Here is a 13,050-nt window from a genome sequence, read left to right on the forward strand (position 1 = left end):
CAAACATGTCAAAAATCCATGAGTTCATAATGATCCCCTCTGGAAGATACCAGGAAAGAAGGCCATTATTCTGAAAACTGATAAATAAAAAGAAACAAGCATATATCCTGTCTTTCCCATAAAAATTGCATTTCAAGTTAACCAAATGGTTAACACTACAGTTTCACTTTGTAGAATGCCAGGCAAGAAACGTAGAAGAAATTACAGAATTAGGATATCACACTTTTTATAACCTGTAATGAAACAGCAAATCTAAGGAGTGATCACACATGGCTGCTGAAACCATTTTAAAAGTTGATAATATCAAATGGACAAATCAGAATGAAAACACCTGTAGACACTGATCAATATTTATAACAAAGGAAAAAACCCGACATTATGTACATCATGAAATGTTACAGTAAGTACATCAATAAAATATTCATGACAAAAAAAAACCCACACCAAAAGCGTGAATCTAAAGTCTCCAAATTTAGCCCCCAAATTACAGGAAATAGAGGACTGAAGAATGTATTAAATGACATAAGGAGATGCAATATGCCAAGTCCAGAATGTGAAAAACTTCTCTAGGAAAATAATGTTTCTTAAATAAATGTCAAAGAAAAAAAAAGTAGGGGAAATTATTACATATTTAAAGACTTAAGAAAGGTATCTCCTAAGTGTAATATATAACACATATATATCACGTTACATTATTGTTTGGATGCAGCTATAAATGATCCAGCTGTAAAAGGACAACTATGATACAATTTGGAAATACGAACACTAAGTGGGTATTTGACAATAGTAAATATAAATATTTTAGGAGTGTGATAAAGTGTTTATTTAATCCTTATCTTTTAGAGATACATACTGAAGTTGTTATTGATGAAATGTTATAAATGGAGGTTGTTCTAAAAATATCAAGTCAGGGATGAGTTACAGCTGAAGCAAGGTTAACCATATATATGTCGAGGTGTGCTGAAGCCTGTGAGTACCTGAAGAGTCCTGAAGAATTTGCTTTCTTTTTGTGCATATTTGAAATTTTCCATAAGTTTTTCCTAAATCAAACAGGTTACAATAATGGTGAAGGTGAGCTGGTCACAATTTATATTCATTCGGTTTAGTTCTCATTGGCATAGTGACTAGAGAATTCCAAACTAGAACCATCCCAAGTTCATGCTCCTGTCTTATGTGTCTCATACATCTTACATGCCTGACAGCAAAATTTTCACATTCTTAATGTTAACTCTACTCAGGGGGAGAGTCTTTACGCAATTGACATTTTAGCTACTCTTTGGAACTTCCTGATTTTGTCATTAAGAATATTCCCAGGATGGGTCACCTGGGTGGCTCAGCACGTAAGCATCTGCTTTCGGCTCAGGGCATGATCCTGGAGTCCCCAGATCAAGTCCCACATCGGGCTCCCTGCACGGAGCCTGCTTCTCTCTCTACCTGTGTCTCTGCCTCTCTCTGTGTGTGTCTCTCATGAATAAATAAATAAAAATCTCTTAAAAAAATAAAAAAGAATATTCTCAGGAGAAAAATCTTAAGTTTTAAACTAAAAGCTCAAGTGGAAAACAAAAAAGCTACACCACCTTCCAATAATTAGCCGTATTTATCATGTATCTTCTGTATTAGAATCCAAGGTCCCTGGCATACAATTTGAAGTTCCAGGGCCTAAATGATGCCTGGTACATAGTAGGAACCCTAAATAGTCACTTAAAGAAAGGATGAAAGCTTATGTATTAAAAATATCCCAACGACAAGTATTTTGGAGGAAAATTTGTATGTTGAAATGGGCAATAAGATAATGAATTTAAGACAAACCAAAGTAAAACACAAGGCAGAAGAAAGCCAGACAATATTCAATGACTCTACTGGATATCGATATACTTTTCTAGACATCAAAATCCATGATTCTGCATTAAGAAATGTTATATATTCCACAAAATTAAATGAGGAATCTCAAGTTTAGTAGGAATAGAGTGTTTCAATAATTTTTCATAATTGATAACAGGAAATATATTTTCAGAAAGATAAAGATTATTTACATAAACACATTTGAAGACGAACAACTGTCTTCAACCTAAAAAATCAGTCTGTAGAATAAAGAATGCTATATTCTACTATCACTTTTTCACACTTAACTAGAGTGGACTTAGCAATCATAAAATATTTCTACTATGTTTTCTTCAAAGAAACTTAAGGAAACTTAAGGGGATGAAAGGGATATACTTGAAAATGGTACTGTGCAACAAAAAAATTATACAGTGAGTTGGTTAACTCAAATTTGGGTAAAATATTTTAAGTACTTCAGAGGAAACAGTTGATTTTAAAAGGTGTTACAATATTACTCTCTTTGCATACAATTCTACCTATTAAGTCCTTTTCAGAGTATCTGTGACATTTTTAATTCGAGAAACAACAAAATATCAGGTTTTTTTCTAAACTATATCCATTTGACATCACCTTTTAAATAGCATTACCAGGAGCCACATATATTCTACCCACTTATACAGTGAGGATAATTACTTTTCTTCTGTTAATATTCAATTGTCCATTCCAAAACAAGTAACCACAGCCAAGAGGATGGTTTTATTTTCAACAGAATCAGTTCCTTTCTCAACTGTATTTCTGAGCCACTCTATTCATCTAGTTATAATAGCAAAAAATACACTGTACTTGTTTTTTTGTTTTTTTAAACACATTTCTTTTCCACTATTAGATTTTTAGCTTCTTAAAAGAATCACTTATTCTTCTGTATATTCCTAGTATCTAGCACTGAGCAGACCCCCGTTTTTACCTCTAAAATTCCAGATTTCGTTTTTCTCTGTATATTCCAGGTCTCTACTGACATAATTTTCACAACTAAATACCATCTGATATGCTGTACTCCATTTTAAACATTTTCTATGTTATGAATTTTATTTTTTTGAAAGCTTTTATTTATGAGAGAGAGAGGCGGGGGGGAGGGGGCCAGAGACACAGGCAGAGGGAGAAGCAGGCTCCATGCAGGGAGCCCGACATGGGACTTGATCCTGGGTCTCCAGGATCACACCCTGGGCTGAAGGTGGCGCTAAACCGCTGAGCCACCAGGGCTGCCCTATGTTATGAATTTTAAAGATAATTTTGACAATAAAATATCCACAATTTAAACTTTCCCAATTTAGGGCAGCCCAGGTGGCTCAGCAGTTTAGCGCTGCCTTCAGCCCAGCGTGTGATCCTGGAGACCTGGGATCGAGTCCCACATTGGGTTCCCTGCATGGAGCCTGCTTCTCCCTCTCCCTGTGTCTCTGCCTCTCTGTGTGTGTGTGTGTGTGTGTGTGTGTGTCTCATGAAATACATAAAATCTTTTAAAAAATAAATAAATAAGCTTTCCCAATTTATTAAACTTTAAGAGCTCAAGTTCTCTAATACATGGTAAACACAGTTTTTTACTTTGTTTGAAGTTCTAATTTTTTTTGGAAATTACCAATTACACTATTTTTTTTTAAATTTTCATTTATTTATGATAGTCACAGAGAGAGAGAGAGAGAGAGAGAGAGGCAGAGACACAGGCAGAGAGAGAAGCAGGCTCCATGCACCAGGAGCCCGACGTGGGACTCAATCCCGGGTCTCCAGGATAGCGCCCTGGGCCAAAGGCAGGCGCCAAACCGCTGCGCCACACAGGGATCCCCACCAATTACACTATTGAAGAAAGTATACTTGAACAATTTGATTCAATTTATCTGTCTAGAACAAAATTTAAAAACAAAAGAAACTTTATAAATCAAGTGAATAGAAAGATACAAAAAATTTATCACTAACAAACTACATTACACCAGTAATGTAGTTTTTAAACAGTAAAAGTTTTACTGTTTACACTGTGATCAGAAACTATCTCCTATGTTTTCAAAATTCTCTATAATTTTTAGAATCAAATTTTAACTTTTAAAAAAAGAAGAAAGGAAAATAAAAATAAAAATAAAAATGAAAGAAAGAAAGAAGAAAGGGAAGACTGGGTGGCTCAGTCGGCTAAGTGTCCGACTCTTGATTTCAGCTCAGGTCTTGATCTCATGGATGGTGGGATCCAGCCACAGCCACACATGAGGCTCCATGCTCAGCAGGAGGTCTGCTTGATATTCTCTCTCTCCCTCTGCCCCTCCTACCATTGTGTGTGTGCTCTTGCTCTCTAAAATGAATCTTTAAAATAAATAAGGAAGAGAGTACTTTGCATAAAAAACTTTCAATTGTTTGATACAAATAATTCTGTAATCTTTAAAACATTCAGTTGCCAACCAAATAAATCTCTTTAAACTACTGATGCAACATCTGAGACTATCCTCTAAAGCAGGAATTCACAAATGCCAAAAGGACATTATCATCTTTCACTGGTCTGAGACAAACAGAGGGAAAAAATGTAATTAGGATTTCATAAAACTAAATATAAAAGGATAGTCCTTTATCCTGGTGCTGTCTTTTTTTAAAGTAAAAATATATATATGTATTTTTTAAAGATTTTATTTATTTATTCATGATAGTCACACAGAGAGAGACAGAGAGGCAGAGACACAGGCAGAGGGAGAAGCAGGCTCCATGCACCGGGAGCCCGACGTGGGATTCGATCCCGGGTCTCCAGGATCTCGCCCTGGGCCAAAAGCAGGCGCCAAACCGCTGCGCCACCCAGGGATCCTAAAAATATATTTTTTAAAGTGAAATGATCCTATATATTTTCATATACAATTCCTTAATGTGGCAAATAAAAAGTTGCTAACTGTAGTGCTCCCCCAAATTTTCTTAAAAATGTTACCACCTTCTGAAAAAGAAATTTGGAACTGGTGTTTTAAAAGGTCTTTACTAATATATCACAAGATATTTTTGCTTTTAAAAAGAGAAAAATGGTTTTCAAGTAAAATGAAGATTACCTTTTTCATCTTGGCTCTCAAGCATGTAGCACAATGCCTGGCACATATCAGGCATTCAATAAATATTTGCTCCATTAACGAATATGAAGCTAAGACACTAAAATAAATGGCAACTGCCAGGTTTTTACAAATTAAAATCAAAATGTAATTTTTATAGTGAGTCACGATGTTAAATTTAACAATATTAAAATAAATGGTAATTGCCAGACTTTTTAAAAAATTAAAAACAAAATAGAATTTCTATCGTTGAGTTACAACGCTAAATTTGACGGTAAGAAAATGTGCCATCTGCAATAGTCTCAGATAAATAATCCATTTTTTGTACTTAAAAGTCCAAAGACATTAAGAAATAATGTTAAGAAATGAACTAGGAAATAAGTGACACAGGATTGATAAATGTTGAACCTGAGTAATAGGTATATGGGAATGCATTATACTGTATTCTTTATTTTTATGTTTAAAATTTCTCTAATTAAAAAAAATGAAAGAAGCAGTAAAACAAACATGCTGTAAAGACACTATAGTAGTTAGAAGACTGAGATACTAAGATGTGGTTTCTGTTTTGAAGAGGCTCAGAGAACACAAAATTAACAAACATAAAAAGAAATCTAACAGTAGGCTTATGTACAATTATACGTCATTATGTAATAAATGCTTTTTGGTCCTGTAAGAGTTTATAACAGAGCAATAATGTTCCCCATGTACTCAGAAGATTTGGACCTTGAAAGAAGAGAAGAGAGAGAGCAAATTATTAGAAGGGAAGACAGGAAAATAAAGTTGAGTCACAACAGGGGAACTGACAAGGTATAATTGGCCTAACCAGAGGAGATATATGTGGGAGTATAGTGAAGAGATGACCAAGAAAGGCAGGGTAGATTATAGAAAGAAAAGCTATAGGGAGAGATTCATCGATAGTTTAGGAGGGACAACTGGGTGGTTCAATCATTGAGCTTCAGACTCTTGATCTCAGCTCAGGTCTTAATTTCATGTTAATGAGTTCACCTCTGTGTTGGGCTTCATGTTGGGTGTGGAGCCTACTTAATAAAAAATTATATATTTATAATTTAGGAGGAAATTGTGGCCACTGCAAAGTTCTGAGGTACTGTTGTGATTCGTTTTGTCAGGAAAATTAGCTCAGCAGCATTATATGGTGTGACTTAGGTGCAATGAAACATAACAGAGTCAAGAAGATTACAGCAATAACCCAAATGTGAAGTGACTGAAGTGTCACAGTAGCAACAGAAAGGGCGGAGAAACCACAGTAGCAATAGAAAGGGATATTTCAAAGAGAGGATTTTTTGATTAACTAGATATAAATTAAGCAAAGCAATGATTCAATCATGTCAAGGTTTCAATTCTAGGTGATTAGATGGAGGTTATTTCAATTTATAAAGCCAGGGATAGTGGAGGTAGATACTTAAAGAGAAGGTAATTGTTTGATTTCAGAAAAGCTGAAATTTAAGGAGATAAGAATAACTAGATGGGATCCCTGGGTGGCGCAGCGGTTTAGCGCCTGCCTTTGGCCCAGGGCGCGATCCTGGGGACCGGGGTTTGAGTCCCACATCGGGCTCCCGGTGCATGGAGCCTGCTTCTCCCTCTGCCTGTGTCTCTCCTCTCTCTCTCTCTCTTCTCTCTCTCTCTCTCTGTGACTATCATAAATAAATAAATTTAAAAAAAAAAAAGAATAACTAGAGTATTACAAAAAACTAACCTTTATATTTAGCTTACTAGATGCCAGGTTCTATTCTAGATGCCTTAGATAGATGTATTAATGCATTAACTCCTCAAATACGCTTTTGAGGTGAGCAACATTATTATTCCATTTTATAGAAGAGAAAACTGAGATACAAGGAGGTTAAGTAACTTGTTTAAAATCACAATGACAGTAAGTAATGAAATAAGGATTTAAACCTGGGCTTCATTATATTACTGAACTGCCCTACCGTGACATGATAAAGATGAAGAAGTGTTTATGATAAATACACTGCATAAAAGATGATTTTATCTATAAAGCTACATAGCTCTATAAAAAACTCATAATTTGACATTTTTAACATCCAATTATCTTATTCTTATGTTTTTGGAGAAAGGAATATTTTTAAAAGCCTTAAATAAGCAAAAATAACAAACACACCTAAGAAATCAGAGAGAAGTAGGATTTAAGAACAAAATATTATAAACACAAATGATGTAAATAACACAGCCACTAAATATTATGGTTTAAATGATGCTATCATCACTCCAGTATACAAGCTAAATAATTATTTGGCATGCTTTATCCAACCTTTTGTATACTCTTAGAAGATAACCTTATGTTTTGGAAATTCAATCAGAAGAACAATTTTGAACAGAAGCTTCAAAATAAATTCCCTTTGGAGAGACAAAAGCTTCAAAATTTCCTTAAAAAGAGACTAATGCTTCAAAATAAATTCCCTTTGGAAGATACTAAATGCTGCTACTTCATCTATAGCAGACGAGCCTTCAACATAGAAAGCCCTACCCTTCTCTTTCACTTTCACTAGCACACAACTTAAACTACAGCCATTTAGCATAATCACACAGCAAGTTGTCTTGTGAATACACATATTTTTATATGGCACAGTGCCTAAGAAGAAAAATTATAGTTTTTAAAATTATGACACTGAAACTTAGCTTTTCTATACTCTAGCAATTTCAAAAGTCAAGCAATATTTACTTACGCTCTGATACTGTATAAAGGAGGTTCTGGGGTAAAGGAGGAGGTAGTCTTGCTCCCACTGGTGCAAGATTGGGCACTGCACTTGTCCCAGGCTGGTCACGGTTGTTTATCAAGCTTGACTGTGTTATGGGTGGTCCTAAAAATTTTAAATAAAGAAGAAGAAAAAAGGTTTATGTTTCCTAACTAATAAAAATACTATACTAGAACTAATTTGGATAGTCATAATCAAAGTATCTTTTGGCATAGAACAGAATTAAGGAATTTGATATATGCAGGTTTCAACACTATGAGATGCATAATTAATTAGGATGACATTTTAGTTCCAGAACAGAAAAAAACAATTCTAGGGTGAAAAAAAGACAGGATGCTTAGTTCTGGGGAACGGGAGTAAAAAATGGCTGAGAAGGAACTTGAGCAAACTTTCTGGGATAAAGGTAAGTTCCTTTAAAAAAAAAAAGATTCATGTATTTATTTATTTGAAAGAGAAAAAAAAAAACGAGAGCGGGGGAGGGTGCCCTCGGGATAATAGAACTCTTAAGTTCTGCATTATGAACATGTTTAGATGTAGTGATGTCTGCAACATGCTAGGAAATGCATCAAAAATAATAATGAGGGGTGCCTGGCTGGCTTAGTCAGGTAAGTGTCTGCCTTTGGCCCAGGTCGTGATCCCAGGGTCCTAGGATGGAGCCCCGCTTGAGCAGGGAGTCTGCTTCTCCCTCTTCCTCAGCCCCTCCCCTCCTGCTTGTGTGCTTGTTCTGTCAAATAAATAAAGTCTTAGAGAGAGAAAGAAACGTGATAATAGAAATATGGTAAAATATTAATCATAGAATCTAGATGGTGAATATATGGGAGTTTGGTGTACAATTATTTCAACTTTTCAGTATGCTTGAAATTTTTCATAACAAAATGTTGGGAGAAAATGACATTCTTGGATTTCACTTTTAAACAGAAATGTTCCCACATATCACATCTTTTATAGTGGAAATTTCTATATATGAAGATGCTTCTTTATTTGGGGAATAAAACCTCAAGTTGAGCTTCACAGTTATACTATCTACATGACTACTAAATCTATGTATCCAATGTCTCCAAACCTTTATCAACTTTAATGTCATCTATAAAGAACATTAATGCAGGAAAGCTAGGTGATTAGGTACATGGGTTCATCTTAAAGTATTTCTGCAAAGTTGTGAGTCTACAATAATTTCAAAAACAAAAAGTTTAAAATAAAAAACTGAAAAAGTATCGCTTAGTAAACTGAATAGCAATCATTTTAAAAATAACAAGTTGCCATCTCTTAACAATGTTAAATGTTTTCTTTTTTTTTTAAGATTTTATTTATTTATTCGTGAGAGACACAGAGAGACAGAGGCAGTGACATAGGCAGAGGGAGAAACAGGCTCCATGCAGGAAGCCCGATGGGGGACTCAATCCCGGGACTCCAGGATCACGCCCTGAGCCAAAGGCAGACACTCAACTGCTGAGCCACCCAGGCATCCCTGTTAAATGTTTTCAAGTAGATATTTTCTTCTATCTTTGCACACAAGTGAACTATTCACCAATTTTTTTCTAATTACGAGAAAAATATAGTCTTACTTTTTCTGCTAAGCTGGTGAAATGATATGGCTTCTGGAATTTACTACAGCAAAAACAAACTCAAAAGTATCTGTGTGCACATGCAGATATGATAGGGAAGGTCGGAAGAAATAAGTAAGACAAGAACAGGAGAATACTGATAATCACTGAAGTTGAGTGACAGTACATATGGTACACACATATTATTCTACTGTATATATCTGAAATTTTCCATAATAAAAGACTTTTAAAAAATTACTTTAATATTCCTGAAGAGCTTTTAAAAACAGTTATTTATTTGAGAGAGAGCATGCACAAGAGGGGCTGAGAGAGAATTTCAAGCAGACTGCCCTGAGTGTGGAGCCCGCTGCAGGGCTCAATATCAAAACCCTCAGATCATGACCTAAGCTGAAATCAAGAGTCGAAGGCTTAACTGAGTGAGCCACCCAGATGCCTCAAAGAGATCTTAAAGACTAGAAAATTTCATTAAACTACTGGCATGTTCCTTTTTCTGACATCTTCAAAACACTGGATTTTTTAGGATGTCATCAACTAGCAAGACATGACTCCCAAAATTTCTTAAAGGTGCTATAAATAATGCAGTGCAACAATGGATAGAATAAAAAGAGCAACATTTTAATTATAAGAATATATTCTAAATTCTATATTAATTTATCTTTCAAAAACTTTAAATCTATTATCAAGTTAGTGAAGAAGTAGGTTCTTCTAAATAAAATTCTTTGCTAAAGAATGAAATACTTAATGAACATATACTTACTTGGTATGGGAAGCACAACAGAAGGCGGAGGCTGGCCATGTCCCTGGGGAACGGGAAGTCTCATACTGTGGCCAGGACCTGGACCTGGACCTGGACCTGGGCCTGGGCCAGGGCCTGGGCCTGGGCCTGGACCTGGCATTGGAGGCATTAACATTCCAGGAGGTGGTGGAGGAGGAAGCCCAGGAGGAGGTGGAGGGAAAGGAATCATGCTTGGCAGAGCAACTTCATCAACAACCAGGGGATCATTTCCATGATCAAACTGACAAAGGTCACCAAGTACACAAAATCCTCTTTCTGTAAGAATATAAGAAGAATCTTATTATGATCTAGAGTTCAGAAAACAAATAAAACAAGACCCTGAAAAGTCTACCAATCTGATTTATAAAGTAATTTTTCTCCAAAGAATTTAAAAGCCTTCTCAGTATTATTCTGTTAATCGTCATATATCCCTGAGGTAAGGAGAGATGGAAATACTCTTTACTTTTTGAGACTATGCTTTGTTGAGGTAGCAAGTAACAGTTCCAAAACAGGCTATTAGCCACTATTAACCTATTTGCCATACATTCTCATATTAAAAATTCAGATTCAGGGGACCTGGCTGGCTCAGTTGGTAGAACATGTGACTCTTGATCTTGGGATCATGAGTTCAAGTCTTACATTGGTCACAGAGATTAAGGAAATTAAAAAAAAATTCAGCTTCAATTCAGCAAAGACAGGGTATGGGAGTAAGGGACTTAACTAGGCAATCTAATTTCGGTTAACTATTTTCATGGTATTGTTCTAAATTCCACATTCTTGCTATACCTGCAATTAGAAACTCTAGTTTAAAATATTCAAGTGGGGGGTGGCAGGGTGGTTCTGTGGGTTAAGCTTTTGACTTTCTTTTTTTTTTAAAGATTTATTTATTTGAGAGCAAGGGAGCGAGCACGCATGCAGGGGTAAGGGGCAGGCAGAGAGGCAGAGAAAGAGAGACAGAGAGAGAGAGAGAGAATCCCAAGCCAACTCTGCACTGAGCATGGAGCCTGAAGCAGAGCTTGATCTCAACATGGGTCGTGATCTCAGGGTTGTGGGATCAAGTCCCACATTGGGTTCCACACCCATCTCCCTCTGTCCCTCCCCACTTAAAAATAAATAAAATATTCAAGTGGGAAGGGGTGCCTGGCTAGTTGAGTTGGTGGAGCAGGCAACCCTTAATCTCGAGGTTTTAAGTTCAAGCCCCACATTGTGTATAGATTACTTATAAATAAAATTTTTAAAAAAAGAAAATATCCAAGTGCACATTATTTACTAGGTTATTCATGGCATCACTGTTTATAACAAAATATAAGAAACACCCCAAAAGAGCAATAGAGTTCAGTTAAACACATTTTTCTTCATACCGAATATTAAGAAATCTAAAAAAAAGTATTAAGGAAACCCTCATGTATTAATATAGGATAACTGCTAGAAAATATTACTAAGTGAAAAACAACATCCAGGAGTATGAAGAGTATAGTAGCATTTCCACGGAATACAAAATAGGGGAGACTATACATATTTGTTTCCATAACATATACACAGACTGTATTTGGAAGAATACACAAAAAATTAATAACATTAAATTGGCCTTGGAAACGAGAACTCTGTAACCAGGAGACCAGGGTAAGAAAGAGATAATGCTTGAATTATGATTTGATTGTATTTCCTACTTAAAAATACATAAAATGTAAAAAATATATATTCTACACTTACAGAGAAAACATTACAATGTCTGCAATTCAAATAATATAGGTCCAGGAGAAGCAGCAGAGAAGTACAGATGAAAACAAAATTGACCATGAGCTCCTAACTACTGATGCAAGACCATGGATACACTAGGGTTAATTATATTGTTTTGTCAACTTTTATTAATATTTAAATATTTCCGTAATAAAATATTAAAACACACACAGATTAAGTGGAATATCAGCATATTAAAATTTTAAATAGGTTATAATGCTTAACAAATTCCTTGCACCAAACACTACATACAAAAAAATATAATTCCTAGCGTCTACCAAATTTTGTGGTATACTTATAGTGTCTAAAGAAACAAGAACAACAAAAAACAAATGAGTGGGTCAAATTTGAACATTCTCTTAACCAGAGCCAATCTACTAAATCAAGAAAGTAAATAAGCATAAGCCAAAGGAGATTTTCCTCTCACTCATTCCTTTTAAAAAATCTGGACTATAATGAAAAGGTATGCAATATTAACTAACATGTGCTTACTAATACTTTTGAATACAATATAAAAGAGGATTTTTACCATCATAATCTCTGCATCGCCTCTTTGGTGGTGGGTTTCGACCAAAAGAATTGGAAGAGCTATGATTGTTATAGTAATTAGACCAACTCTCTGTTGTGTTTTCTGAGTGGTGCGCAGGTGCAATCACAGTAACAGTGCTGGGAATAGACTGTGCCCCAGAGGAGTACTGCTCAGAAGAGCTCGGAGGTGGTGCAGACACAGGCACATAAGAACTCTCCAAGTCATTCCTTTCACTCTTAAACTTTGATCTTTCCCTGTGCTCTGCTTCAGAGGCAAAATAAAAACAAGAAACAAGATTAGACATTTCTGTTCTCCAACTATGTTTATCTTCTCACAGAAAAGGGAAGAGACTATTGCAGTAAACTCACTGAGCTGTCCATATTTCAAAGTGCTCTCATTATTAATATACCCTAAAAGCAGGAACATCAACAACGTGACATATCTTGACCAGTAACTTGTGGAAAATAATTTCTATAACATCAACATCAATATATAATGAAGAGAGCCCAGCTTCTCCACTGATACTTGGTAAGAAAGCTATCCAAGAACTGACTTCCAAACAGATATCCTGATACATCAGTGGTTGGGATCCCAGTTATCTACCTAACTAAACTCTAGTCAACCTTAAAGCAAGTCCACTATTTTTAGTGAGGGTGTGACGGAGGGAGGGAACAGATAGTCCTCCTCCAATGATAGCTTTCTTGATTAAAAGACCTTAGTTTCGATTGTACAAAAATGACTTTAAATCTAGACATGTACTATGAAATACATACAGCTTCTTTTTCGCCAAACTCATTTGACTTCATCCTAACAACAGAGCCCTGTC

General features: G+C 35.6%; 1 protein-coding gene across 5 annotated transcripts in view; it reads right to left on the reverse strand.

Moving 5' to 3' along the window:
* The window catches only part of RBM27 (RNA binding motif protein 27), a 71,633-nt gene that overhangs the window by 36,267 nt on the left and 22,316 nt on the right, over positions 1-13,050 (reverse strand). For 2 of the 5 annotated variants that reach the window (XM_055331728.1, XM_055331726.1), the window contains exons 6-8: positions 12,225-12,485; positions 9,938-10,231; positions 7,586-7,720 (exon numbers count right to left, since the gene is read on the reverse strand). In XM_055331728.1, coding sequence (XP_055187703.1) covers positions 7,586-7,720; positions 9,938-10,231; positions 12,225-12,485 — 690 coding nt within the window. Of the gene's footprint in view, positions 1-7,585; positions 7,721-9,937; positions 10,232-12,224; positions 12,489-13,050 lie in introns of all 5 variants that reach the window. The other 3 variants (XM_055331727.1, XM_055331725.1, XM_055331729.1) reach the window with 2 other exon arrangements.

The sequence above is a fragment of the Nyctereutes procyonoides genome, unplaced genomic scaffold, assembly GCF_905146905.1.
Source record: "Nyctereutes procyonoides isolate TBG_1078 unplaced genomic scaffold, NYPRO_anot_genome, whole genome shotgun sequence".
Classification (NCBI taxonomy): domain Eukaryota; kingdom Metazoa; phylum Chordata; class Mammalia; order Carnivora; family Canidae; genus Nyctereutes; species Nyctereutes procyonoides.